This window comes from Pan paniscus, chromosome 11, assembly GCF_029289425.2.
Source record: "Pan paniscus chromosome 11, NHGRI_mPanPan1-v2.0_pri, whole genome shotgun sequence".
Classification (NCBI taxonomy): Eukaryota; Metazoa; Chordata; class Mammalia; order Primates; family Hominidae; genus Pan; species Pan paniscus.
This window is the reverse complement of record NC_073260.2, coordinates 86802391-86830316: the sequence shown is the minus strand read 5'-3', so window position 1 is coordinate 86830316 and position 27926 is coordinate 86802391. Positions and strand designations below refer to the sequence as shown.

General features: G+C 42.4%; 2 protein-coding genes across 13 annotated transcripts; one reads left to right on the top strand and one right to left on the bottom strand.

Moving 5' to 3' along the window:
• Positions 1 to 971: 971 nt before the first annotated feature.
• EXOSC3 (exosome component 3) lies at positions 972 to 27926 on the bottom strand. 9 transcript variants are annotated; one of them, XR_010109146.1, is made up of 6 exons: positions 26958 to 27864; positions 26151 to 26300; positions 24218 to 24369; positions 22889 to 23111; positions 5348 to 5719; positions 972 to 3989 (listed from the first exon to the last, which is right to left on the bottom strand). XR_010109146.1 is itself a non-coding variant. In XM_034967452.3 (5 exons), exons 1-4 carry the CDS (start codon positions 27279 to 27281, stop codon positions 22910 to 22912), a joined length of 828 nt encoding a protein of 275 aa, XP_034823343.1. In that variant the 5' UTR covers positions 27282 to 27864; the 3' UTR covers positions 972 to 3989; positions 22889 to 22909. The 9 variants fall into 9 exon arrangements, 6 of the variants coding, with proteins under 6 accessions (XP_034823343.1, XP_034823344.1, XP_054947999.1 ...); XR_008619725.2 differs by lacking the exon at positions 24218 to 24369 and having other exon boundaries at positions 26958 to 27332; XM_034967452.3 differs by lacking the exon at positions 5348 to 5719.
• Positions 3728 to 22721, top strand: TRMT10B (tRNA methyltransferase 10B). Of its 4 annotated transcripts, none has more exons than XM_008967774.6 (8): positions 3728 to 3913; positions 4377 to 4485; positions 5423 to 5547; positions 10239 to 10391; positions 12114 to 12192; positions 12848 to 12915; positions 18492 to 18615; positions 19829 to 21151. In XM_008967774.6, the coding sequence occupies exons 1-8, from the start codon at positions 3728 to 3730 to the stop codon at positions 19906 to 19908; spliced, it is 924 nt and encodes a 307-aa protein (XP_008966022.3). In that variant the 3' UTR covers positions 19909 to 21151. The 4 variants fall into 4 exon arrangements, with proteins under 4 accessions (XP_008966022.3, XP_003805161.3, XP_034823341.2 ...); XM_003805113.5 differs by having other exon boundaries at positions 19802 to 21151; XM_034967450.3 differs by having other exon boundaries at positions 15480 to 22721.

The window sequence follows — 27926 nt, the reverse complement described above, 5'->3', positions numbered from 1 at the left end:
TGGTGTGAAACCCTATCTCCACTAAAAATACAAAAATTAGCTGGGCATGGTGGTGTGCACCTGTAGTCCCAGCTACTCATGAGGCTGGGGTGGGAGAATCACCCGAGCATGGGAGGTCAAGGCTGCAGTGAGCTGTGATTGTACCACTGCACCCCAGCCTGGGCAACAGAGTGAGACCCTGTCTGAAAAAATAATAGTTTACAAATTTGGTTTACAAATTTTAGAAAATACCATGGGGATAGACAAAGCACTTAATTGTTTTGTCAGGGCAAAATGTAAAACCTACCTTGACCATATAAAATTAAAGGCTCAGTTGGAAAATTAAAGGGGGAACAGAGATAGAAATATAAGGGTGTTCATGTTCACAGCCTAAAGATTGGGGAGTCAGAAATACTATAACTTGAACAAGAAGTAGAAGTTTTAAAATATTCTTAAAAGTAATAGACTCCTGGTAATTGTCATGACAGAAGGAATGGGTATTGGACTTACCTTCCTACAATAAACTATAAAACTGGAGAAAGGATATGAAGAAATTGTTTTCAGGTATTGGGCAGTAGTCAGGACAAGACTGTAATCCTTGAGGGAAAAGAAACACACAAGCTAAGCCCCACAGTCACCCTGGCTTTCTACCTGAGGGTGCATAGTGACACGGAGCCCATACAGAGTACGTCTGTGTCACTGGGTGGAGGAAACAGTTGAATTTAGGGCTGCTGAGATGGCTGGATACAGCAGGGAGGGAGTGGTGTAGCAAAGGAACCCCAGAAATCTGTGTACAGGTCCCCAGATGGTGGTGCTGTGGAACATTTGGAATGCTCATACATTGCTGACAGGCAGTGTAAAATGGTATAATACTTTGGGAAATGGATGGCAGTTTCTTATGAGTTAAATACACACCTATGCTATGATCTAGCAATTCTACCTTAAAACTTAGTCAATGGATGTGAAAACATGTATCCATAAAAACACATCTATGAAAATGTTCATAGCAGATTTATTCCCCAAGCTGGAAAAAATCTCAAATGCCCATCAACAGAATAAATTGTGATATATTCATACAATGGAATGCTACTCAGCAATAAAACAACTACTGATACATGCAGCAACATGTATAAGTCTCAAATATTTTGAGGGGAAAAAAGTCAAGTGCTAAAGAGTACATACTGTTTGCATCTATTTATATGAAGTTGTATAATAGATACAGCTAATCCATGGTTATAGCAAACAGAACAGTGGTTGCCTTTGGCAAGTTGTGGGAATGGGATGAAGACTGATTTGGAAAGTGGAGAAGAAAGTTAAACTTTCTGGGGAGTGAGGCTGGGTGTGGTGGCTCACGCCTGTAATCCCAGCACTTTGGGAGGCCAAGGCAGGTGAATCACTTGAGGTCAGGAGTTCGAGACCAGCCTGGTCAACATGGTGAAATTCATTTCTGCTAAAAATACAAAAATTAGCTGGGCATGGTGGTGCGTGACTGTAGTCCCAGAAACTTAAGAGGCTGAGATGGGAGAATTGCTTGAACTCAGGAGGCGGAGGTTCCAGTGAGCCAAGATTATGCCACTGCATTCCAGCCTAGGCAACAGAGTGAGACTTCATCTCAAAAACAAAAACTTTCTGCGGTGATGGAAATGTTCCATATCTTGACAGGATTGTCAGTAACACAGAACCTATACATTTGTTAAAGCTCATTGAGTTAGTATATTTTACCACATACACAAATTCATTAAACTGTACCCTTAAAATCTTTGCCAAAAAAATGTAAAGATCAAGGTAACTTGATCTCAAATTTCAAAATCAAGATAACTAATGAAGAATTAAAAATAATAGGCTAGGTGCGGTGGTTCACACATGTAATCCCAGCACTTTGGGATGCCGAGGTGGGCGGATCACCTGAGGTCAGGAATTCAAGACCAGCCTGGCTAACATGGTGAAACCCCATCTCTAGTAAAAATAAAAAAATTAGCTGGGCCTGGTGGCTGGCGCCTGTAATCCCACTACTGGGGAGGCTGAAGCAGGAGAATTGTTTGAACCTGGGAGGCGGAGGTTGCAGTGAGCTGAGATTGCAACGCTGCACTCCAGCCTGGGTGACAGTGTGAGACTCCATCTCAAAATAAGTAATTTAAATAGGGGTTGACCCCTATCTCTACAGAAAATTTTAAAATTAGCCAAGCATGGTGATGCATGCCTGTAGTCCTAGCTACATGGGAGGCTGAGGCGGGAGGATTGCTTGAGCAGGTTGAGGCTGTAGTAAACTATGATTGTGCCACCGCACTCGAGCTTGGGTAACAGTGAGACCCTGTCTCAAAAATAGTAATAATACGGACTGATTTAAGCGATTTGAATTCTTATGTTTCATAGGGAGTCAATACATTCAAAGCTGATGAATCATGAAATAATGATGTAAGCGTATGATTTCAGTTTAAGGAGTTAATTACCAAAAGAACAAAAAACAACTGGTTAACAAGGGTTGCCACTAGAGGTGGAAGGGATAGGAGTGTGGATTGTTACTTTCCATTATAGTTTTTTTTTTTTAACACCATATACATGAATCATACTACATAGACTTAACACTTTTTAAGATATATTTTTCATAAAAGTGGTTGTGTGACTACACCCGGAGGACCAGCCATAGGTAATGGTCACATCATTTGTGTTCTGTGACATTTGACCATTGACTAAAGCATTTCTGACTCATATCGTTCTCAGATTTTGAACTCCACTTTGAAATTATGACATCATTAAGTGTTGTGTAAGAGTGCTTGTCTGTAGTATTCAACCTCAGCACTTCTGAGGGATATTAAACATTTTCAGTGGTGACTGTGGCTTTCTACTGCAGTGGTGCTCAACTGAGTTGGAGGAAATACATAGTTTAAAAAAACTGATACATACCAACAACCTAAAAGAATTCTTGGTTTCATGTCACTCTACTATATATATAGGTACATTCTCCCAGGATGTCTCTAGTATAGTACCTTACTTACAGTAGGTATTCAATAAATATTTGCTAAAGGAACAATTTTGAAAATAAAGTGGTTGAAACATAATGGGGGAGGTGAAGTGGCTTTTGCAATCTGTCTTACCCTCAAATCATATCATGCATTTTAAAGTACACAATAAATAACTTGGTTATCTGTGTCACTGCAGCTATGGATAATCATTGATTGCTTGGAGATGTCAGGTGTTGTGCATGTCCTCTAAGAAGTGTATCTGGGGCTGGGTGCAGTGGCTCATGCCTGTAATCCCCGCACTTTGCGGGGCCGAGATGGGTAGATCACTTGAGGTCAGGAGTCCAAGACCAGCCTGGCCAACATGGTGAAACCCCATCTCTACTAAAAATAGAAAAATTAGCCGGGCTTGGTGGCAGATGCCTGTAATCCCAGCTACTCAGGAGGCTGAGGCAGAAGAATCACTGGAATTCAGGAGGCAGAGGTTGCAGTGAGCCGAGATCACACCATTGTACTCCAGCCTGAGTAATGAGAGCAAAACTCTGTCTCAAACAAACAAAAAAAACTTCCTTACTACTGAACTGTTTCTCTGCTGAATCATGTATCTGGAAGACACATGCTTTTCTCAGTCCAGTAAATCTGGTTCAGTATTTTACACACTTCTTTCAGTAACACAATAACACTTTGTCATTTGGATGTAGGGAGATACCTATGTTAGTGAAATAATGTAATAGCTCACATAATTGTGCCTTTTTCCAGTCTGGTTGAAAGGACAGAGGACTAAGTCCATGGACTGGAAATTGGAAGGGAGTACTCAGAAAGTAGAGTCACCTGTGCTGCAGGGGCAAGAAGGCATCCTAGAGGAGACAGGTGAAGATGGACTTCCTGAAGGCTTCCAGCTTCTGCAGATCGATGCGGAAGGCGAGTGCCAGGAGGGAGAGATCCTGGCCACAGGCAGTACGGCATGGTGCTCGGTGAGTGCGTGAATTGCCTGGCCATAGGCCTTGAATGATGGAATGTCTCAAGACACCCCTGTTTTAAAGATGGATACTGGTAGTGAAAAGAGAGACGGAATGAGTTTTGTGTATTCTGAGTGATGAATTTTCTGCTAACTGGTTTAAAGTTTTAGTTCCATTTGAGTCATAGGAAAAGTAAATTTCAAAAGGAATTTTTGATATACCTCTGAAGGGTCAGGAAATCTAAACTCCAGGCCTTGTCACTAATGAATTTTCTGTGACCTTGACCAGGTCATGTCTCTTTTTCTGGGGCTCTGTTTTCTCTAAACACGATCCAGTCTAGGTTTGTTTTTAAGAGTAATTTCCTCTTTCTCTCCAAACTTTATATATAAATAGAAAAAAGCAAATGTTTCTAATGTTCATTTTCCTTTTTTGGTGCTTATGAAGTTCTCAAACAATTTTGTTTTCTGGATAATATAAGAAAAATGTCCAGAGAAAACAGAGACACTGGGAAAAGACAGTTGCAGCAAAGAAGAGCAAAAGAAAGCAAGAAAAAGAACGAAGAAAAGCCAATCGTGCAGAAAATCCAGGTGACAATAAATGAGACTGTTGGTATAATATTTATTTTTTAGCAAACGTGTCTGCATGTTCCAATGAGAGTAGGAATTTTGTATAAGTAAAAAGCATCTGGGATGTGGGACCCACTGCCCTATTTTCTTGGGAATCAAAACATCAAAGAAAGCAAAATTTGTAGCTGGGTGTGGTGGCTCACATCTGTAATCCCAGCACTTTGGGAGGCCGAGGTGGGTGGATTTGCGAAGTCAGGAGATCGAGACCGTCCTGGATAACACGGTGGAACCCCATATCTACTAAAAATACAAAAAAAAAAAAAAAAAAAAAAAGCCGGGTGTGGTGGCACGCACCTGTAGTCCCAGCTATTTGGGAGGCTGAGGCAGGAGAATCACAAACCTGGGAGATTAGAGGTTGCAGTGAGCCGAGATTGAGCCACTGCACTCCAGAGCCTGGGCGACAGAGTGAGACTCTGTCTCAAAAAAAACAAAACAAAAAACAAAATTTAAGGCTGCTTTTCAAATATAAGCTATCTAACTAACGTGTTTATAAGCTCAGAATAGGAGTGATACCAGCAACAGCTAATATTTATTCAGTATTCTGTGTTAGGTTCAGTTATAAGAATTTTACATGGATTACCTCAATAGAGAGGAGCTGTTATTATCATTCCCATTTTGTAGGTGAAGAGACTGAGGCTTAGAGAAATTAAGTAACATAATTATGCCCAAGATAATTTAGCTAATCAATGAACAAACTGAACTTGGATTTAAACCCTGCTGTGTGCTGCAGAGCCCATACTCCTCACCACTGTGTAAATCTTCTAATGTACGAATACCTTACATCAGTATCAAGTTTCTCTTTATATGCAAAATAAATACCCACCTGGCTAAGATTTGTTTCTTATATAATATTCCTCTGGTTTTCCACTTTTATTTCTTTCTGATATTTCTGCTTTAGGCATTTGCCCCCAGCACAGCAAACGTTTCCTGAGAGCTCTAACCAAAGACAAACTTTTGGAAGCCAAACACTCAGGACCAAGACTATGTATCGATTTGAGTATGACCCACTACATGTCAAAGAAGGTAGAACATCCACTAAGCCTGGAATTCCTGCTCGCCATGAGGGAGGCCCAGAAGGGTACAGCTTTCCGAAGAATATGGTCAACTCCAGCTTCTGGGATTCCTTAGTAAACTAGTAAAGTGTTTGATTTTCTATACTGGGTTACTAAGTTCCAAGGTGGCTGTTGTAACGAACCTGGAAGAGAATATATATAGTTTGGTTTAGTTTGCAAATTTTTACCTTGTCTTCTGTTTTAAGCCCAACATCTTTGCCTCTCTGTTCATGATATCCTGAGTCTGGATGGAACCTTTCAGGTTCAGTTTTCCAGACACTAAACCTTTGGGAAGAGGAATATTTGCCTGGTAGCATGTTGTGGGAAGATTACCTGGTGGAAGAACTTTTTGCAATGTGTGTGTTGTTTGTTTTTGTTTTTTTGAGATGGAGTCTTGCTTTTGTCACCTAGGTTGGAGTACAATGGCAAAATCTCAGCTCACTGCAACCTCTGCTTCCTGGGTTCAAGCAATTCTTCTGCCTCAGCCTTCTGAGCAGCTGGGATTACAGGCGTCTGCCACCACGCCTGACACTTTTTTTTTTTTTTTTTGAGACAGAGTCTCACTCTGTTGCTGGGGCTGGAGTGCAGTGGCGCAATCTTGGCTCACTGCAAGCTCCGCCTCCTGGGTTCACGCCATTCTTGTGCCTCAGCCTCCCACGTAGCTGGGACTACAGGCTCCTGCCACCTTGCCCAGCTAAGGTTTTGTATTTTTAGTAGAGATGGGGTTTCACCATGTTAGCCAGGGTGGTCTCGATCTCCTGACCTTGTGAGCTACTGCGCCTGGCACACCCGGCTAATTTTCTTCTATTTTTAGTAGAGACGGGATTTTGCGATGTTGGCCAGGCTGGTCTCAAACTCCTGACCTCAGGTGATCCACCTGCCTCAGCCTCCCAAAGTGCTGCGATTACAGGCGTGAGCTACCGTGCCCGGCCTCAATGTATGTGTTTTAATTGATGCTCATTCACCTCATTGATGAAAGAGGGATTCCCACACTAGAGTTCTGGGAATGGCAGAATGCATGACACCTGACACTGGACAGATGAGATTCACAGCAGTTCATGAGTCTCATATACTTACAGCCCAGGGGAGGAAGATACTGTATACCATACAGGGCCACGTGGGGATTGTAATCAAGAACAGACTGAACAGCAAGGGGCTGTGTGAGGTGGGCTTTGTAGTATCCAGGGGTTGAGGTGCCCCCTGGTTACTATAGGAGGATGTGATTGGCTTGTTAGGAAAATTCCATGGGCTGGCAGGGAACCAAAACTCCATAGGGATAAACAGAGATTATGCCTTGGACCCTTGATGAAAAGGATTTATTTATTTATTATTAAGTTTTAAGGTACATGTGCACAATGTGCAGGTTTGTTACATAGGTATACATGTGCCATGTTGGTGCTGCACCCATTAACTCGTCATTTAGCATTAGGTATATCTCCTAATGCTGTCCTTCCCACCCTCCCCCGACCCTACAACAGTCCCTGGTGTGTGATGTTCCCCTTCCCGTGTCCATGTGTTCTCATTGTTCAATTCCCACCTATGAGTGAGAACATACGGTGTTTGGTTTTTTGTCCTTGTGATAGTTTGCTGAGAATGATAGTTTCCAGCTTCATCTATGTCCCTACAAAGGACATGAACTCATCATTTTTTATGGCTGCATAGTAGTCCATGGTATATATGTGCCACATTTTCTTAATCCAGTCTATCATTGTTGGTTGGTTCCATGTCTTTGCTATTGTGAATAGTGCCGGAATAAACATATGTGTGCATGTGTCTTTATAGCAGCATGATTTATAATCCTTTGGGTATATACCCAGTAATGGGATGGCTGGGTCAAATGGTATTTCTGGTTCTAGATCCCTGAGGAATCACCACACCGACTTCCACAATGGTTGAACTAGTTTCCAGTCCCACCAACAGTGTAAAAGTGTTCCTATTTCTCCACATCCTCTCCAGCACCTGTTGTTTCCTGACTTTAATGATTGCCATTCTAACTGGTGTGAGGTGGTATCTCATTGTGGTTTTGATTTGCATTTCTCTGATGGCCAGTGATGATGAGCATTTTTTCATGTGTTTTTTGGCTGCATAAATGTCTTCTTTGGAGAAGTGTCTGTTCATATCCTTTGCCCACTTTTTGGTGGGGTTTTTTTTTTTTTTTTTTTTTTTTTTTTTTTTTTTTTTTTTGTAAATTTGTTTGAGTTCATTGTAGATTCTGGATATTAGCCCTTTGTCAGATGAGTAGATTGCAAAAATTTCCTCCCATTCTGTAGGTTGCCTGTTCACTCTGATGGTGGTTTCTTTTGCTGTGCAGAAGCTCTTTAGTTGAATTAGATCCCATTTGTCAATTTTGGCTTTTGTTGCCATTGCTTTTGGTGTTTTAGACATGAAGTCCTTGCCCATGCCTATGTCCTGAATGGTATTGCCTAGGTTTTCTTCTAGGGTTTTTATGGTTTTAGGTCTAACATTTAAGTCTTTAATCCATCTTGAATTAATTTTTGTATAAGGTGTAAGGAAGGGATCCAGTTTCAGCTTTCTACATATGGCTAGCCAGTTTTCCCAGCACCATTTATTAAATAGGGAATCCTTTCCCCATTGCTTGTTTTTGTCAGGTTTGTCAAAGATTAGATAGTTGTAGATATATGTGGCATTATTTCTGAGGGCTCTGTTCTGTTCCATTGGTCTATATCTGTTTTGGTACCAGTACCATGCTGTTTTGGTTACTGTAGCCTTGTAGTATAGTTTGAAGTCAGGTAGCATGATGCCTCCAGCTTTGTTCTTTTGGCTTAGGATTGACTTGGCAATGCAGGCTCTTCTTTGGTTCCATATGAACTTTAAAGTAGTTTTTTCCAATTCTGTGAAGAAAGTCATTGGTAGCCTGATGGGGACGGCATTGAATCTATAAATTACCTTGGGCAGTATGGCCATTTTCATGATATTGATTTTCCTACCCATGAGCATGGAATGTTCTTCCATTTGTTTGTATCCTCTTTTATTTCATTGAGCAGTGGTTTGTAGCTCTCCTTGAAGAGGTCCTTCACATCCCTTGTAAGCTGGGTTCCTAGGTATTTTATTCTCTTTGAAGCAATTGTGAATGAGAGTTCACTCATGATTTGGCTGTTTGTCTGTTATTGGTGTATAAGAATGCTTGTGATTTTTGCACATTGATTTTGTATAAAAAGGATTTTTAAAGCTAGGAGACCTTATCTACGGGAGCAGAGTTGGGAGGGGAGCTTACTATTAGGCTATTTGAAGTATTCCCAGTTTTGACAGATGTCAAGGCAGTGCATAATACTGGGCCTTAATTTTAGGCCTTACATCACAGTATGTAAATTGTAAACTCTCTTTTTAGACATCTGTTTTATGTGCTAGTGTTTGCATATTTTTCAGATAAGTTAGGAAAACTGCAGATCTGAGGTTCCTACCTGAAACTTCTAACTCTAGTCCTCTGAAAATGTTAACCAAGAATTCCCTACTATTAGGCTGGGCACAGTGGCTCCTGCATATAATCCCAGCATCTTGGGAGGCCGAGGCAAGAGGATCACTTGAGGCCAGGAGTTCAAGACTAGCCTAGGCAATATAGGAAGACCCTGCCGCTAAAAAATTAAAAATTAGCCAGGTATGGTGGCCTGTACTTGTAGTCCCAGCTACTCAGGAGGCTGAGGTAGGAGGATCACTTGAGCCCAGGAATTTGAGGCTGTAGTGAGCTATGATTGTACCACTGCACTCCAGCCTGGGTAACAGAGCCAAACCCTGTCTCAAACAAAAAAAAAAAAAAAAAAAAAAAAAAAAAAATCCATATTGTTGAATTAAGATAGCAGATTAAATCAAACCCAGAGTCTTTTTCTTTTTTTTTTCTTTTTTTTTCTTTTTTTTTTTTTTTTTGAGAGGGAGTCTCGCTCTGTCGCCCAGGCTGGAGTGCAGTGGCGCGATCTCGGCTCACTGCAAGCTCCGCCTCCCGGGTTCACGCCATTCTCCTGCCTCAGCCTCCCGAGTAGCTGGGACTACAGGCGCCCGCTACCACGCCCGGCTAATTTTTTGTATTTTTAGTAGAGACGGGGTTTCACCGTGTTAGCCAGGATGGTCTCGATCTCCTGACCTCGTGATCCGCCCGCCTCGGCCTCCCAAAGTGCTGGGATTACAGGCGTGAGCCACCGCGCCCGGCCCAGAGTCTTTTTCTCCTACCCAACAAATCAAGCCAAATTGTGAAATTGCTTTTATATAAGAGCATTGTCTGTGATTCAGGGTAAAAAGTTAAAACTTCCAACCCTATTGCATCTCCTGAAGTTAGGAAGAAGGTACCAAATTTATATGATGTTCTGTAAACATTTCTGTATATTAATGAAAGCTCTTTAATAACTTAAATAGTATTACATAAGATTTTAGATAAAAGCTAAAATGAGAATTTCATATATTAAACATTTAACAGCAGGGCCAGCAGGAGGGCAAATTCTGTTTTCCACTACCTCACTGTTTCTGGACTTGTATCATTATCTTTTGTCTGTAAGGTGTGATGCCATAAGGTATAATACACACACACATGTACTCCTAGTACATGGGGTTTTCTGGAGTAGCGTTCAGTTAACTTATTGTAGCCATTTCTTGATAGCTAATTTAGAGTGAGTTGGTATGTTTTTGCCCTGAGTTGTTCTTATTTCTTTGAAGGAATTAAGTAGACTGGCTGGACAGATTCGAAGGTTGTATGGTTCAAACAAAAAAGCTGACAGGCCATTTTGGATCTGCCTCACTGGATTCACAACAGACAGTCCCCTTTATGAAGAGTGTGTGAGGATGAATGATGGATTTTCTAGTTACCTGGTAAGTCTCTTTTTGCATATTATTTGAATTGTCATCTTAAAGTTATTGTGGGTAATAGTATTTTTTTTTTTTTACTTTTTCATATATATGTTACATTTTCAGTATTGAAGTCTAAAAAAATTCAGAACCTCTCATAAGTTCTTAAATTTAAAATTTTTTCTCATCCTCCTACTGCATTGGCAAAGTACGGTTACCAGTGTCTAGGACTGTATTTTGTATCCCGTATATTTATGCTAGACTGTATACTCCAGGAATATTTTTGGGAAATGCCATGACTCCTTTCTTGTTCTCATTAATGGTGAATTGGGAAACATGAGTTTTGGGGGAAGAGAAGGAATCCCTTTATGAAGTAATGCAAATTTAAGAAGTTTTAGGGAGTACTAAGGTACTTTTCACCTCTCTCTAGGATCTCATACATTTAGTGATACATATACATGCAAGAATCCAAATGAGTTTCTCAAATGTCACTGAAAATGCCCAGTGTGTTTGCATTGTGTAGCTGAGACTGAGCAGTTGTGGCCTTCCCCAGGAAGGTCCATGGAAGTGATGGATGTGAAGGGTGCATTGCGCGGGGCTGCACAGCCAGCTGTTTTGCTGTTACTGTCTTCACAGTCTCTCTTGTAGTGCAGCTAGTTCCAGTTTTCTTCTATGTAGTTGTTTTAATGATTCTTTTACATAAGCCAAACAGTCCTTTTTACAGGTCCACATAGTTCCCTTACTTTCCTGTCTTCGTGCCTTTCTTAATCCCTCAGCTTTGAGTTCTTCTCCTTTTGTGTATGTCAATATTAATCTATTTTGAGGCTGGGCACAGTGGCTTATTCCTGTAATCCTAGCACTTTGGGAGGCCGAGGCAGGTGGATTGTTTGAGCTCAGGAGCTCGAGACTAGCCTTGGCAATATGGTGAAACCCCGTCCCTACTAAAAATAAGAATATTAGCTCGGTGCAGTGGTGCGCGCCTGTAGTCCCAGCTACTCAGGAGGCTGAGTCAGGAGGATCACTTGAGCTTGAGAGGCAGAGGTTGCAGTGAGCCTAGATTATGCCACGGCACTCCAGCCTGGGTGACAGAGCCAGACCCTGTCTTTAAAAAAAAAAAAAAAAAAAAAAAATCTCCTTTCAGAAACCCAGTTCCAGCATTTCCTTCCCCAGAAGGTCATCCCAATGTTACTCCCTCATCTGTAGTCCTGGAGCATGCTCCCCGTACCTCTGTCAGAACCCCATATTGCTGTCTCATTTCATAGGTTTGAACGTCTGTGTCTACTTTCCCTCCTAACTAGGTACTTTCTGAGAAGAAGCTGTCAAGCTGTCACATGTGCAGTTCCTTGATAAACCTAGAGCCATGCCTGATAGAAACTTGAAGCCCAGTAACTAGTCGTTGAATTTTGAGCGGGTTTTTTTTTTTTTTTTTTTTTTTTTTAAAAGACAGGCTGAAGTGCAGTGGCATTGATCTTGGCTCTCTGCAACCTCTGCCTCCTGGGCTCAAGCCATCCTGCCACCTCACTCCTAAGTATTATAGCTGGGACTACAGGCACATGCCACCATGCCTGGCTAATTTTTTTGTATTTTTAGTAGAGACTGGGTTTCACCATGTTGCCCAGGCTGGTCTCGAACTTCGGAGCTCAAGTGATCCTTCCACCTTAGCCTCCCAAAGTTCTGGGATTACAGACGTGAGCCACCCCACCCAGCCGTGAGCTGTTTTAACATTAGACTGTTTGCATTTTCCAGTTAGACATAACAGAAGAAGACTGCTTTAGTTTATTTCCCTTGGAAACCCTTGTGTACCTGACTCCTGACTCAGAACACGGTATGTAGTTGAATGCATGGATTCGTATAGCCCATTGTTCCTGTGTTTCATTATTCCCTGTGGCAGAATTTATTAAAGCCCCTCAAGGACACCCCTCCCCACCCCCACAAAAAGTAATGCACATGAGCAGTGCTCCTCTTACAGGCAGGGGCCTCACTGGATGCTTCGATGTGTCTTACCATGGCTCACAGCTGCACAGACTTAGGGTTTCCATCCTTATCTGGGCCTTGTGTAGTGCCTGCCAGTCTTTCCCAGTGTCCTTGGTCTGCTACCCCACTAGCCCTTCTTGGATCAATGTTAGATCTATTTTTTCCTAGAAAATCATTCATTTCACATAATTTTCAAATGTATTGGTATTCAGTTGATCACAGTATTCTCATCTAATTATTTCACATTCTTCTGCAGTTTTAATTTTGTTTCCTTTCTGAATCTAATGTTGATTTGGGTCTGCTACCCTTTTTTGTGATTAGCTATGCCAACAGTTTGTCTGTTTTATTGGCCATTTTAGAAAATTAGCTTTTGGTTTTATTGAGCAAGTTTCTTTGTTTTCTACTGAATTTCTACTTTTATTGTTAATAATTCTTTCATTTTGCTTTCTCTGGATTTAGAAATTATAAAACAGATTTGATCTCATTGGCCTTCATTTTTTCATTAGCTCTTGAAGATGTTGATCTAAACAAAGTTTACATCCTCGGTGGGCTTGTGGATGAAAGCATTCAGAAGGTAAGTATACATTTCAGCCCCAACATCTGTTTTAAAAAGCAGTGCTTACTTTTTAGAGGCATGTGCCTTGTCATAGTCTCCTCTAGAGGGTCTAAACTCAGAGGGAACAGGAAGAAAGAGCCATCCCCACCAGGTTGGCCCTCTGGCTGGTGAAGTTCCTCTCTCCTCATGAGCAATGTCAGCGAAATCAAGAGTCGGGAACTGGACTGGGCACTGTTTGGTAATTACATAGCCATTGTTGAGTTTCTCTCTTCAGTTCTGCAAGGATAACTCTGATATTGACCAAGTAAGCATCAACTCAACATTCTTACTAGCTGTTCTTTGAGGGAGTAGTTTGCTCCTTCTAAGGTTGATCTCTCTGCTGAAATAGTCTTAGCCCAAAACCTCAAACTCCTAGGATTATCCAGATTTTTTTTGTTGGAGTTTTAGAGGAATAATTGGGGTGTCACTGGAATTTTGAAATGTTTGTTATATAGCTGTTTGTTAAGATAATTGTTTATATTTACTAACATATTACATAGATAATAAGTTTAATAAAAGTTAGATTAACATATAAATATAAAAGAGTAGAGTGAAAGTCTTTCCTACCTTTGTCTCCCAATTCCCCTCCCGAGGCAACCGATGTCAAGTTTTCTTGTGTATCCTTCTTGAGACATTATATGATCACAAAGTATGTGTTTGTGGGTATATTTTACATATAGGTAGAGGTAGATGTGTTCTATCTATGTTCCTGTATGTATGAGATGTATGTATATTTAACACAGATGATAGGTTAATTTAATTGAATTTATTTAAAAAATACTAGTGTTCCATGACTCCATAGTGATCATCTAAAATACGAGCAGGGGCTACTTACAGAAGAATGCAGCTAATAAGGAATGCATAATAGAATTAGAAAATCATCATTTTGTCACTCCTAATACAATTGTTGACTCAATTGAAAGAAAGGTTGTGGAGGAACCGGCTATTTACATGGTCTCAAAGTATCACCCTACAGATAACAAAGGCAAAGATTTACCATTACAGTAAAGCATTCTGGTGGTCACCATCTTATCCAAACTTGATCAAACTTAGTATCACCCATACAGGTACAATCTCTGCCTCCTGAGGTGTAGTATTCTTGACAGAAAATGTTTTTTTTTTTTCTTTTGAAGCAGGGCCTTGCTCTGTTGCTGCAACCTCGATCTCCTGGGCTCAAGCAATCCTCCCACCACCTCAGCCTTCTGAGTAGCTAGGACTACAGGCCCATCCACCACACCTAGCTAGTTTTTAATTTAATTTTTTTGAGACATGGTCTCACTCTGTTGCCCAGGCTGGAGTGCAGTGGTGCGATCATGGCTCACTGCAGCCGCAATCTCATGGGCTCATTTGAACCGCCTGCCTCAGCCTCCTGGGTAGCTGAGACTACAAGTGTGTGCCACCATGCACAGCTAATTTTTATATTTTTTTGTAGAGACAGGTTCTCACCATGTTTTCCAGGCTGGTCTTGAACTCCTGGACTCAAGCAATCTACTCACCTCAGCCTCCCAAAGTGCTGGGATTACAGGCATGAGTCACTGTGCCTGGCCTAGTTTTTAAATTTTTTTTTTAGAGACAGGGTCTCACTTTGTTGCCCAGACTAGTCTCAAACTTCTGGACTTGAGCAATCCTCCTGCCTCAGCCTCCCAAATTGCTGGGATTACGGGTGTGAGCCACTGTGCCCAGCCTCGTGTTTAAAATTTTTTGTAGAGACAGGGTCTCACTGTGTCCAGCCTCGAATTCTTGGACTCAAGCAATCCTCCTACCTCAGCATCCCAGAGTGCTGGGATTATAGGCATGAGTCCTCATCTGGCCCAGAAAATGTTTAAGCTGAATTTAATTGTGAGGAAACAGACAAATCAGAATGTGGGACATTCTGCAAAACAACTGGACTGGACTTAACCGAGGCAGGAGGCTGTTACAGATTAAAAGAGGTTCGTCCAGGCACAGTGGCTCATGTCTGTAATCCCAGCACTTAGGGAGGCCAAGGCAGGAGGATCACTTGAGGCCAGGAGTTTGAGACCAGCCTGGGCAACACATTGAGAACCTATCTCTACAAAACAATTAGGAAAAGAAAAAAAGGTTAAAAAACTGTAATAGCCAAATGCAGTATGTGAGCCTTGTTTGAATTCTGTATTGAGAGGAAAGCTTTATAAAAGACAGTTTGGGGAAAGTTTAGGAGATTTTAATGTAGATTGTGTATTAAGTGAAATTACAGAATTATTTAAAAGTTTTCTTTGAAGTGAAAATGGTATTGTGGTTGTGGTAAGGTAGAATGTCATTGTTCTTAGATGCATGCTTAAGTATTTAGTGAAGAAGTATTGTGATGTCTGTAGCTTACTTTGAAATGGTTTGGCAAATTATTTTTTATTGAGACAAGGTCTTGTTCTGTCATCCAGGCTGAGTGAGGTGGTGCGACCATAGCTTGCTGCAACCTTGAACTTCTGGTCTCAAGCAATCCTTGCGCCTCAGCCTCCTGAGTACGTAGGACTATAGGCACATGCTACCATGGCCAGCTAATTTTTTTTTTTCTGTATTTTTGTTAGAGACGAAGTCTCTTGATGTTGCTCAGGCTGGTCTTGAACTCCAGGCCTCAAGCAATCCTTCTGCCTCAGCCTCCCAAAACACTGGGATTACAGGCATGAACCACCCTGTCCAGCCCAAAATATGTATGTATATACAGAGAGAAAAAGCAAAATATTAACAACTGGTGAGTCTAGATTACAGGAATGAATATTGATTGTATTATTGTTTTGAACTTTTCTTAGGTTTGAAATATTTCAAAGTAAAAAGTTAGGGCCGGGCGTGGTGGCTCACGCCTATAATCCCAGCCCTTTGGGAGGCCAAGTCAGGCAGATCACAAGGTCAAGAGATCGATACCATCCTGGCCAACATGGTGAAAACCCTGTCTCTACTAAAAATATAAAAATTAGCTGGGTGTGGTGGCCTGTGCCTGTAGTCCCAGCTACTCGGGAGGCTGAGGCAGGAGAATCTCTTGAACCAGGGAGGCGGAGGTTGCAGTGAGCTGAAATCACACCACTGTAGTCCAGCCTGGTGACAGAGCGAGACTCTGCTTCATGCACACACAAAGTCTGGAGGGCTGGAGGACTACTTGAACCCAGGAGTTAGAGGCTGCAGAGAACTGTGGTCACACTACTGCACTCCAGCCTGGGTGATGCAACACAGTGAGACCCTGTCTCTAAAAAAAAAAAATAATAATAATAATTAAGTTTATTAGTCTTACCTGCAGCAGGGTGACAGCGCCCCCCCCCCCCCCCCCCCCCCCGCCTCAAAGACAGGGCCTTGCCCTGCTGCCCAGGCTGGAGGGCAGTGGCACAATCAGCTCACTCCAGCCTCAACCTCCCAGGCTCAATTGATCCCCCTACCTCAGCTTCCCAAGTAGCTGGGACCACAGGTGGGCGCTACCACGCCCAGCTAATTTTTTGTTGAGTTGGGGTTTCACCGTATGGCCCATGCTGGTGTCGAACTGCTGGGCTGAAGTTACCCACCTGCCTCAACCTCCCAAAGTGCTGAGATTGCAGGCATGAGCCACGGTGCCTGGCCAACAGTCCCTTTTTTGAGGGAGTTAAGTTCGGAGGGTCAGTGAGCAGTGCATGACTTACAGATGTGCAGTTTTAACATATTATCTGTCCACCAACATTTAAACTGAAAAATAACTGGAAGATTTGTGAGATGTTTAGAACTTTTTGGTTGTTATTGGAGTTTGGCTTCTTCACAGAAATAAGCTAAGAACAATATTTCTTCAAGGAGAGTCATTTTATTATGAATCATTGTGCAAAGAACATAAACTAAATTGTAAGCTCTTCTAGGGCAACACCCAAATATCCTACTAATTTTGAATTCTGTACTTCAAAGTGATTATAAAGGAATAAGACTTTTTATAAAACAAACGTATCATATAGCTCATATATGCAAAGGAGTTTTATCCTTTCAAATAAGTCCTTGTATCGCTTAAAACATTTTTGGAAGTTCTATCTAAAATTTTGTTTCATGTGAGTGAGAGGCAGGTGTCAGCACCGAAAAGGTACTAGGTCGACTTCACACTATTCCACCTGGTTAGACCATACTCATGATGGCCAGTCAGTTATGGGACCGTCAACAAAATGATACTGACTAGCTTAGAACAAGTTCAACTTGTCCTGAATGATGAAGGGACTTGAAACTCAGTCAAAGAAGAGTTGACAGAACTGAGGCTACAATCTGGAGACCAGAGGATTCCTGGGGGCATGATCACTGCCTTCAAGTTTCTGAATGGCCATCTTTTGGAAGGGCCATCTTACTTGCATGGTTTGGCCTTGGGGGAATAGACCTAGGATGAATGAGTGGAAGTCTCAAAGAAAACAGAGAATTTTGCTCAAGATCAAGAATTTCCTATCAGCTGGTACTATCAAAGCTGGAGTGGGTTGTCCCAGGATGCATGAACTCCCTGTCACAAGAGCTGTCCATTGAATGGCCACATGGCCTCTTGGAGAAGTCATAGAGAACAGACAATGAATGGGTGGTTAGAGTGATATAGTTAACACTATTGAGACCCCTTCCAAGCCTTGGCATGTTAATTATCCCAGTAATCTGAACCTTTCTCTTTAATCCTGAAGTCTTAGGTAGAAAATCTTTCCTGTGCTTCTTACAAGGCAGCAAATGTAATCTGACTGAGTCATGACTCAGTCTGAGGGACTTCATGACTGAGGAACATCTTATAAAGGGACATCAGTTTCTGTACTCCGACACTAAATGGCCTCAAGTTGATGGACTTCTTGTGACTCCTTTTTGCAGTTTTCAGAGCCCTTCCTTTTATTTTTATTTTTGAGACAGGGTCTCCTCTGTCACCCAGGCTGGAGTGCAGTGGTGCAGTCACAGCTCATTGCAGCCTTGATATATGTCCCAGGCTCAAGTGATCATCCAACTTCAGCCTCCAGAGTAGCTGGGACTACAGGCACACACCAGCACACCCTGTTAATTTTTTTTTGTTATTTGTAGAGACAGGGTCTCCCTATGTTGCTCAGGCTGGTCTTGAACTCCTGGGCTCAAGCAGTCCTCTGGCCTTGGCCTCAAAGTGTTGTGTGAGGCACTTCACCTGGCCCCTTTCTTTTAATTGGGCTCTCTCTTCTCACACCCTAATGCCACTTGTTGCAGTGGTGCACCTGTCTTGAATCTTGTCTACCTTTTCCTCTAATTTGATGCTGCCTTTTGGCAATGAGCTGGAAGTTCCAGATATCCAGAATTGGGTCTTACTGAGTTAGGGCTCAGAATGTGCTCTGATTGATTAGACTGCTTGGGCCTTTTGATGCCTACTGTGGCTGCAGATGTGCCTCTTTTGTTTATTTCCCTCTTGGTTCTAAGTGGTAGTGAGTGGAGGACAGTGGATGAGTGACCCCCCAAAAAGTAAGATATTGTCACATAAGCTCTTGAGACAGTTAACTCATTATCTGCAGTTTCTTCCATTCCATAATAGGCTACTTATTTTTAATGCTGTATTACATTGAGAATATACTCATGTATAATTTTTATAAGAAAAATATTTAACTATATATTTACAGAAGGTGACATTTCAAAAGGCCCGGGAATACTCTGTCAAGACCGCACGCTTGCCAATCCAGGAATACATGGTCAGAAACCAGAATGGGAAAAACTATCATTCAGAGATACTGGCCATCAATCAAGGTACTTCTTACACGGCCCCCATCCAGCGTGTGTGAGTTCTGGTGCTGCTGCTTTGCACTGTGTTTAAGTGGCCTTTGAGTCAGTCTCCTCTGTGACTAATGTGTGTGGACTTTATTGCATGTATGTCATGACATATATTCTGGCCACTAAGAGGCATTCTCTTTTCTTCCTTGTCACCAACTATGTTAAAGATAGTTGAAATTGTCCCCTTGGCCAGGTGCGGTGGCTCACACCTGTAATCCTGTAATCCACTTTCGGAGGCCGAGGTGGGTGGATCACCTGAGGTTAGGAGTTCGAAACCAGCCTGGCCAACATGGTGAAACCCCATCTCTACTAAAATACAAAAATCAGTCAGGCATGGTGGTGCACGCCTGTAATACCAGTTATTCCAGAGGCTGAGGCATGAGAACCGCTTGAACCTGGGAAGTGGAGGTTGCAGTGAGCCGAGATCACACCACTGCACTCCAGCCTGGGTGACAGTGATACTCTGTCTCGAAAACAAAAAAAAAGCTGGGCACGGTGGCTCACACCTGTAATCCCAGCACTTTGGGAGGCTAAGGTGGGCAGATCACCTGAGGTCGGGAGGTCGAGACCAGCCTGACCAACATGGAGAAACACCGTCTCTACTAAAAATACAAAAATTAGCAGGGCATGGTGGCGGGCGCCTGTAATCCCAGCTAATCTGGAGGCTGAGGCAAGAGAATTGCTTGAATCTGGGAGGTGCAGGTTGCGGTGAGCTGAGATCGTGCCATTGCACTCCAGCCTGAGCAACAAGAGTGCAACTCCGCCTCAAAAAAAAAAAAAAAAAAAAAATTGTCCCCTTCATCTAGAATGCCCAGCTTTTAACCTCTCACCACTGAATTCCTGTTTGATCTTCAGGGTTCAGTTCAGGAGCATCTTGGCCCTTCCCCATCCCAGGCCCCACAGCAGAGCCCTTCTGTTTCCCATTTTACTGTGTTCCTTTCTGTTGCACCCTATCCATTCATAGGCCTGTATCTTTCAGGGTAGGCTGAGGTCCTTGAGAGCAAGCAGAGCCTGTGTCCTTGCCTCTCCCAAGACCTTAGTACCACATCTGGTGCAGAATAGGTTTGTTGAACGAAATATTACAGAACATCCTTTTCATTTCATTTACTCGTTCTTTTTTTTCCCTCTCTGGTCACTGTGTTTTCTGTTTACTCTCTAACAGTGTTTGATATCCTGTCCACTTACTTAGAGACTCACAACTGGCCTGAAGCATTGAAGAAAGGAGTTTCTTCAGGAAAAGGCTATATTCTTCGGAACTCAGTGGAATGATGGGCCTAAGATTGCAGCTGTGTGGCCAGGTGCTCACGCCGTAATGCCAACACTTTGGTAGACCGAAGTGGGCAGATCACCTGAGGTCAGGAGTTCATGAGCAGCCTGGCCAACATGGTGAAACCCTTCTCTACTGAAAATACAAAAACTAGCCAGGTGTGGTGGTGCATAGCTGTAGTCCCAGCTACTTGGGAGGCTGAGGCAGGAGAATCACTTGAACTCGGGAGGCGAAGGTTGCAGTGAGCCGAGATTTCACCAGTGCACTCCAGCCTGGGTGACAGAGCAAGACTCCATCTCAAAAAATAAATAATGCAGCTGCAGGAGTGAGGTGCTTGGAGGTACCTTGACCCAAAGAGCAGGGCAGAGGGTGGCAGTGGCACATAGGCAAGTGTCTTTGCATGACATCTTCTCAGAGCTTCACAATAATGTCAGGGACCACATTTAATGCTTTTTAATCTCCCACAGTGCCTGGCTCACAGGAAGTGCTCAGATATGTTAAGTAATAAAAAGTTAATGTGGGTGCAGTGGCTCACGCCTGTAATCCCAGCACTTTGGGAGGCTGAGGTGAGTGGATTACAAGGTCAGGAGTTCCAGACCAGCCTGGCTAATACGGTGAAACCTCGTCTCTACTAAAAATACAAAAATTAGCTGGGCATGGTGTTGCGTGCCTGTAGTCTCAGCTACTCAGGAGGCTGAGGCAGGAGAATCGCTTGAACCCGGGTGGCGGAGGTTGCAGTGAGCCAAGATCCAGCCTGGGCGACAGAGCCAGACTCTTGTCTCGAGGGAAAAAAAAAAATGTAACAAGGAATTAGCCTCAAAACCACATGGCTTTGGACATGCTAATTCAACTTTTGTACATCTATTTGTGAGAGATCTCTTGAAATTGTTTAAACGGTTACATCAAGAGTTTAATATTCACTAAACTGGCATCATAAAATTGTATGACTTTCTCCAGCCTTGTCTGATCATACTCGTTGTTACCCAGCTCAGTAATAAGCTTTGCAGGATCCAGCCTGTTCTGACCTATCCCTACTGAGTCCCCATAGCATTTTGTTCCCTCCTGTGGCTCTTACCCTGTTCTCCCTTGCAGTGTATGGGCATGGAGGGCTTCTCTTCCTAATCCTTCCTAATGGTAGGATCCTAACAGGACAAATCTGTGTACCTATCTTTCTATCCTCCCTGAGCCTGGCACCAACTAGATTCTTCATATGTATTTGTAACAGATTAAATTGGAAAGCAAACACAGTATTGATAAAAGTCTGTCTTGAAAATAGCTAGAAAGTGTTAGACACATGAACACGTTAGATAACCTACTTATTACACAAATCTCATGTTCCTTATGTCCCAGTTGGACATATTTGCTTCAGTTACTCTGACAGTTTGGGTTAACTTGCTAGTTAAGCAGCTAGCAAATTCGGGACATGTATTCAATATCTCAAAAGAACCAATAGATTACTTCTCTGCTGTGTCCCCTCCCCTTCACAATTTAATTCCTAAGGAACTGTGTTCACCTAATAAATTATATCAGTACCTTTCTATTTAAAAACTGGCTAGACAGTTCATAATAAAAGATATGGGACCAACCTAAGTACCCATCAACCAATGAATGGATAAAGTGTGGTATATATATCCCATGGAATATTAGCCATAAAAAAATGTCTTTTGCAGCAACTTGGATAGTATTGGAAGCTATTATTCTTAGTGAAGTAACTCAGGAATGGAAAACCAAATACCAAATGTTCCCACTTGTAAGTGGGAGCTAAGCTACAGGTAAGCACACAGAGTGGTATAACAGACACTGGAGACCCGGAACAGGGAAGGGGAAGGATAAAAAACTACATACTGGGTACAATATATAGTACTCAGGTGACAGGTACACCAAAATCTCAGACTTCACCACTATACAATCATCCATGTAATCAAAAACCACTTGTACCCCTAAAAGCTATTGAACTAAAAACCATCCAGTCCTTAGAAAACATTAGAAACACACACAGCTCCTTGGTCTTTATCAATAAATAGAGTTCTATAATCTCTTTGATCCAAAAAGGACTTTCTATGGATAGGCTTCAGGGGATCTGTATCTCGTATTCTCAGAGGTCTAGAAACCAAGAATCACTGATGTGGATCACCTGGCAGTCTCTTTACCTCTAAAGGTTTTGGTTAATATACTAAATAGCATAGAAGAGTTTTCTATGCTTAGCTCCCAGGAAATGATTTTAGCAAAATAAGACTTGGCCAGATTTGGATTCAGAAATCCTCAGTGTTATTTATATAATAAAACTCAAAAATATCCTGTAACATGAAATATGTGACTAAAGTTGTGAAATGTATCATGCTGTTTGAAGTAGACAAAAGTATATTACAAAGTGGCATATAAGCTATAATAACTATAATTTCAATTTGATGAATATAGACAAAGTGGCATATAAGCTATAATTATAATTTCAATTTGATGAATATAGAGAATGCAGGCCAAGTTAAATTCTGTGCCTCAGTTTCAATTAGGATAAGTGTCTTCTGCAGTTAGAATAAAGGAATTAATCCATGCAAAACACAATACTTGGTAAATGAAAAAGTATTTCGTTGTTACCCGCTGAATAATGGGACTACAGGTGACATTTCTTTGCTGCTTTATACTTATGTATTCCACATTTCCTCTGGTGAACCTAGCTTACTGTTATAATCACAAAATTATTTTACTGCTGACCTCCAGTTAATTATGGAAGCTGTAGCAATTACTAAGGGAGTTAACTCCAAATAAACCCTAATACTGTTTTTTAGTAAACTTCATTGTACCGAACAAAAAAAAATATGATTTTGCAATGATTTTCTCTCCCACAAAAGCGTGGGTGAAAACCAGTAACTTATAAAAAATACTTTAGGACTCTAATAATACATACATTCACACCTTATCTTCTGAGTATTTAAATGGGGGAGGTTCACCTGAAAAAACCCATAGTTTTTTGCCTCAACTGACCTGTAAAAAAGTCCACCTATATCAACTTTCTGCCAATCTGGAGAAGATCTGTTTTCTTTGATCTGACGTCATGTGTTCACAAGCTTCTAAAATGTTTGCCAAAATTAAAGTCTGCTGGATGGTTTTTGCCTTAACCCATATTCTTCCATTCATTCCAAATACTATCTCCAGTGGATAGAGTTTTCCCACTTCCTGTATGATTTCACAATCTGGAGCTAATAGCCTAGTGGGAAGAGAAAAGAAAATGAAATTTAATGAAGTGGCAAAGGTGTGTCCGGAGTCTCCTTTAGAATGTGATTCCTTTTCTGAGCAGTTCTCCATAGCTGTTCAACAAGAACAAGGCACGTGATGACATTTGCTGCCTCCTTTCTTCCAAGAAGGAACTTTACACTGTTCAAAGGTATACTAGAAATCACAGAGGTGGGCTATGCCTTACAAAGAAATCAAACTCCCTAGGTTACCAACTTTGTAAAAGTCATTCCCCTAGATGGTCAGAGCACTTTAATTCTAGACTGGGAATCATAACTTTTTTTTATCTACAGTGTTAAGACACTTTAAACTTATTTTCCTGGCCATATTATTCTCTTGTGTTAAATTCAGTACTTGGAGAGGAACATTGGCTCTTTCAAACCATAAGGGTGCTGCTTGGTTAATAACATGCTGCTTGGTTAAAAACATGCTTCTCTGATGTCCAAACTTAATTCTCCAGATCTTTAGGATATGTAGTAAGGAGAGGCATACAAGATAGCTCTGAACTTCACTGGCTCTAGGAGTAAAGCCCCTGAATATGGCACAGCTTTGGGTGGGTAAAGTTCTAAACACCAAAAAGAGAATCTGCCTCAGCATGAACCTCAGTATGCCTCAGTATGACCAAGTGTCAGAAGCCTTCTGTGAATGTCTACATAACCTTGAATATCACAATCTAAGCTGTGTGTGACCCCCATAATTAGAAAAAATTGATAATTTTATACAACTGCAGACTGCATCTGTATTCAAGTGACTCAGAACAGGGGAAAGGCCAGTTTTCACATTTGGGCTAAGTCAAATAAGCAACAGGCCTGGGAAGGAAGATATGAATACAGAGTAAGAGCTTAAGGCATGAAGTATCAGCCCACCAGAAACTACACAGCCAAACACATCTGAATTTGATATGTTTCCAAGAAGATAGGATTAAATTCATGAGTTTCCAAATGTGTTAAAATGGATACTGATTTCTAACTCTGAGGAGAAATTCAAATGTTACAAAGAATCTGAATCCTGAAGATTAACCAACTTTCCAAGAATGTATAATTATAAAAAGCAGTCAAGCCAGCAGACATCAGGACTTACTTTCTAATTAAGCCCAGAGTCACTTTAAAAAGCAGACCATCCTGTCCAATGACACCCATTCCATTGGCTCGTCCACAGCTGTCAATACAGACCATCTCTGGTTCCATGTCTTTATTAGCAACCACAAATTGGCCATAGATGAGATCTCCAACCTACAATGATATTAAAAACCAGTTCATTTCCTCTCAGCAAACTACAGGTGCTACTATTGGTTCTTTCTCACAGGCATCAATGCCAGCCACCTACAGTTCTGTGGCTAAGGGACTGACTGCACTATAGGATTCCCACAGTCACTTTGGAGTTGAGTCTTGGGGAAAAAAAGGAACACATGTATCATTCCCTTTCACCAATCAGGAAATCACAGACGAGGAGCCATCTCAAGGCCAGAGAACACTAGGATTGCACTGTCCAATATGGTAGATAGCCAATTGTTTAAACTTACATTTAAATTAAAATTAGGTATTTGAAATTAATTTCCTGAGTTGCATTAGCCACATTTCAAGTGCTCAACAGCTAGTGGCTACCATACTAATCAGTGCAGATACAAAACAGCATCACTGTAGAAAGTTATATTAGGTGGCACTACCCTAGAGAATTACAGATTTACAGAGAAAGGAAGGAACTCCGGCATGCAAATTATTCAAAGCAAAATCAAACAATAATTCACTGACACTTCTCCCTGCAGGATTTACTTAAAAACCTCATAGAGCTAAACTTCAAAGGGATGAAACTGAGGAAATGGAGAGTGAACTCATTCTGTTCACTCAACAAAACGTATTAAGTACCTACTGTTTGTTAGTGACTATGTAAACTAGAAAGGAACAAAACATTCTCTGCTTTTCAGAAGCATTTGGTCTTGGAGGGCAGTGGGGAGGTACATATAAACAAACCTCAGTCGAGGCTCAATCCAGTAAGTGCTAGAGCAAAGATACGAGAAAAGTGACAACTAGAGATGGCTTTACAGAGGTGGTCATGTTTAGCCTAGGTCTCAAAGAATGAGAATGTGTTCCATAGGGTGCGAAGGGATAGTGCAATCAAGACAGAGGGAACAGCATGTGCAAATAAGGGCAGGAAATTGAGTTTAATGGCGTTTGGTGTGATTTGAGTATGGCTGTATGAAGGATATAATTAGGGATGAGGAAAGACACCTGGAGTGTAATGCCAAGGAATTCTGTAGATTTTGGAGAATCTTGTCTTTTCTTTTCGAGAAAGTGACCGTGTGAGGATGTCAGCTCTCAAAATCCTGGATGGTGAGGTAAAAGCGTGGAGGCAGGGATTAATGAAGAAGTGACTGAGACCAGTCAAGAGGGAGCTGAAGCCTGAACTTGTGGAGATAAAGGGACGGACATGCCAAAGATCAGAGACAGAATCAAATAGGATCAAAATAGGATTAAGCAACTAAATTTTCATGAGAAGTGAATGAGAAGAGGCGAAGAAATCACTAAATTTCGGGCTGGATAGACAAGAAGAGTGTGGCTATGCTACCTGAAAAGCTCAAATTGAAAACCCAAGGTAACAACATTACTCCTCTATCAGCTCCTAGGACCTACAGCCAGGATGGATGGATAGCTGATAATGTCAATTTGCACCACCTGTCCCTCCTCTAAGCCTACAGCAGACATCCTTGTCCAGAGGATATGGACATAACAAATAATGGCGATGACAGATACAACCTTTCAACTCAGTAGAAATGAAACATCCCAAGAACAAATGTAGCCAATGTAAAATAAATTGTAAATGTAAAAAAAAATAATAATAATTATGTGGCTCTGATCCTGGAGCATCTGAAGAAACTCTTGGAGCCTGGGGCAATTATATACAAGCTCAGAGATCTAGGTCATGCTTTGGAGACAATTCAGATAGCCTTCTGGATATCTGAGTGTTCTAGGGAATGGATGTTTGTTTCTCTGAAACCAAAGGCTCCCGTAATTACCTGCACATTTGGTCTGTTTCTTTTAGTTGCACCTTCAAATGACAAGTAAGACAAAGAAGCTGGCTCACTCCCTCCAACATCAACTTTGAATATATCTCCAGATTTAGCTGTCACTATGCCAATCACATGGTCTCCTTTTACTGGAACATACTACAAAAAGAAACAGAATGAAAAAACAGCCATAAATGACAAGATACCATTGGAAGATACCTTCAGCAAGTCCTTTGTGGTTACTTTATTGTCATTAAAGAGAAATCTGATCAAATGCCACTTTCGGTAAAAGAAAATCACTTCATAAAGTGCCGGGTGTGCAGCTTCTGGTAGTCTGTTAATTGAGTCCAAACTCCATTATCTCTTAGGCACCCCAACCAGTAAGTCTCTAGCTTTGTGGCGTAAGTCCAGTGGTAAAGGAATCCTTACAACCAAGGAAGCCCATTCCATAGACAATTTTTTCTATATGAAATTCTTACCTGTTCTAGGAGAAATTAACTCCCTATGACATCCACTCATTGAGCCTAGTCCTGCCCTCTGAGACTCCAAAGGGCAGGCCTGCTGTGTGGTTTTGAAGACTATAATCATGACTCACGGTCTCCAAACGTTTTTCTCTCCTGGTCGCCCTTCTCAGGCTATGCTCCTATTGTTCACGGTCCCTCTAAAGGACATGCAGAAGTGGGCACAAGACTACGGTGGCTCTAGGTTTGCCTGAACAAAAGAGGGCCTCAGGGTCCCTCTCTTCTTTTGGGAGGTCTTCTCAAAGCAGGGCTACCACTCTCACTGCCGCACCACCCCTCCGGAGTCCCAGCTCACCCGCTTCTGCTGAGAGTCCACCCAGTAAACACCGCCGCCGCTGCCACTGCCGGGCTCCTTGTGACGGAGGCGGCCGCACTTGGTGACCAGCAGGCGGTCCCCACAGCGCCGAAGGCCCGGGCCGCATACAACGCGCACCCGCGAGCGCGCTCCAGCATTCAGGCTCAACGGTCGCTCCACTGCACCCCCAGGGCCTTCCGCGTCCTCCTGTTCCGGCAGGAGCAGCTCCTCACCCGGGAGCACCACCTGACCTAGTACTGTTCGTGCAGCGCGCGCCCTGCTGCCCGCGAGAGATTCAGCCGCGACAGACGCAGGTTCGGCCATCGCGGCCTCCGCCAAACACCGTTTCCGGTACCCGCCTTCCGCTTCCGCTCCGCTTCCAAAACCCGCCCTTGAGGACTTTCCGTTTCCGGCAGTAGCGGTCCGTTGGATTCCGACCAGTTTATGAAGCTTGATGGCCGTCAGCTCACGGGTCCCTGTCCAAGGTGGCAGTGATTGTGGCCGGCCACCTATCTGACAGCCTGGCCGCGGGTCGGTATGAAAACCGCGCAGCTTGGTCCATCGAGAAGCCTCCACTTCCAGTGTCTCGGGTCGCGTGTTTTGTGACCGGTCGCATCGTGGGGATACGAGATACTTCCACTTAAGAGTTTCTTGGGATCTCTGGAAGCTGAGCAGAGAGGCTTTGAAAATTGGACGCTGGGGCCGGGCGCGGTGGCTCACGCCTGTAATCCCAGAAGTTTGGGAGGCCGAGGCGGGTGGATCATTTGAGGTCAGGAGTTCAAGACCAGCCTGGCCACCATGGTGAAACCCTGTCTCTACTAAAAATACAAAAATTAGCTGGGCGTGGTGGCACGCACGTGTAATCCCAGCTACTCGGAAGGCTGAGACAGGAGAATCACTTGAACCTAGGAGGCGGAGGTTACAGTGAGCCGAGATGGTGCCACTGCACTCCAGTCTGGAGGACAGAGT

Excerpts from the sequence above, each read along its gene's own strand:
- TRMT10B (XM_003805113.5), top strand. The coding sequence starts at position 3,728 with ATGGACTGGAAATTGGAAGGGAGTACTCAGAAAGTAGAGTCACCTGTG. Across the intron at positions 5,548-10,238 it reads CCCACTACATGTCAAAGAAG|GAATTAAGTAGACTGGCTGG; the intron begins GTAGAACATCCA and ends ATTTCTTTGAAG. Across the intron at positions 12,193-12,847 it reads GACTCCTGACTCAGAACACG|CTCTTGAAGATGTTGATCTA; the intron begins GTATGTAGTTGA and ends TTTTTTCATTAG.
- EXOSC3 (XM_034967452.3), bottom strand. The coding sequence starts at position 27,281 with ATGGCCGAACCTGCGTCTGTCGCGGCTGAATCTCTCGCGGGCAGCAGG. Across the intron at positions 26,301-26,957 it reads TGGACTCTCAGCAGAAGCGG|TATGTTCCAGTAAAAGGAGA; the intron begins GTGAGCTGGGAC and ends TTCTTTTTGTAG. Across the intron at positions 23,112-24,217 it reads ACTCTGGGCTTAATTAGAAA|GCTATTAGCTCCAGATTGTG; the intron begins GTAAGTCCTGAT and ends TCTTCCCACTAG.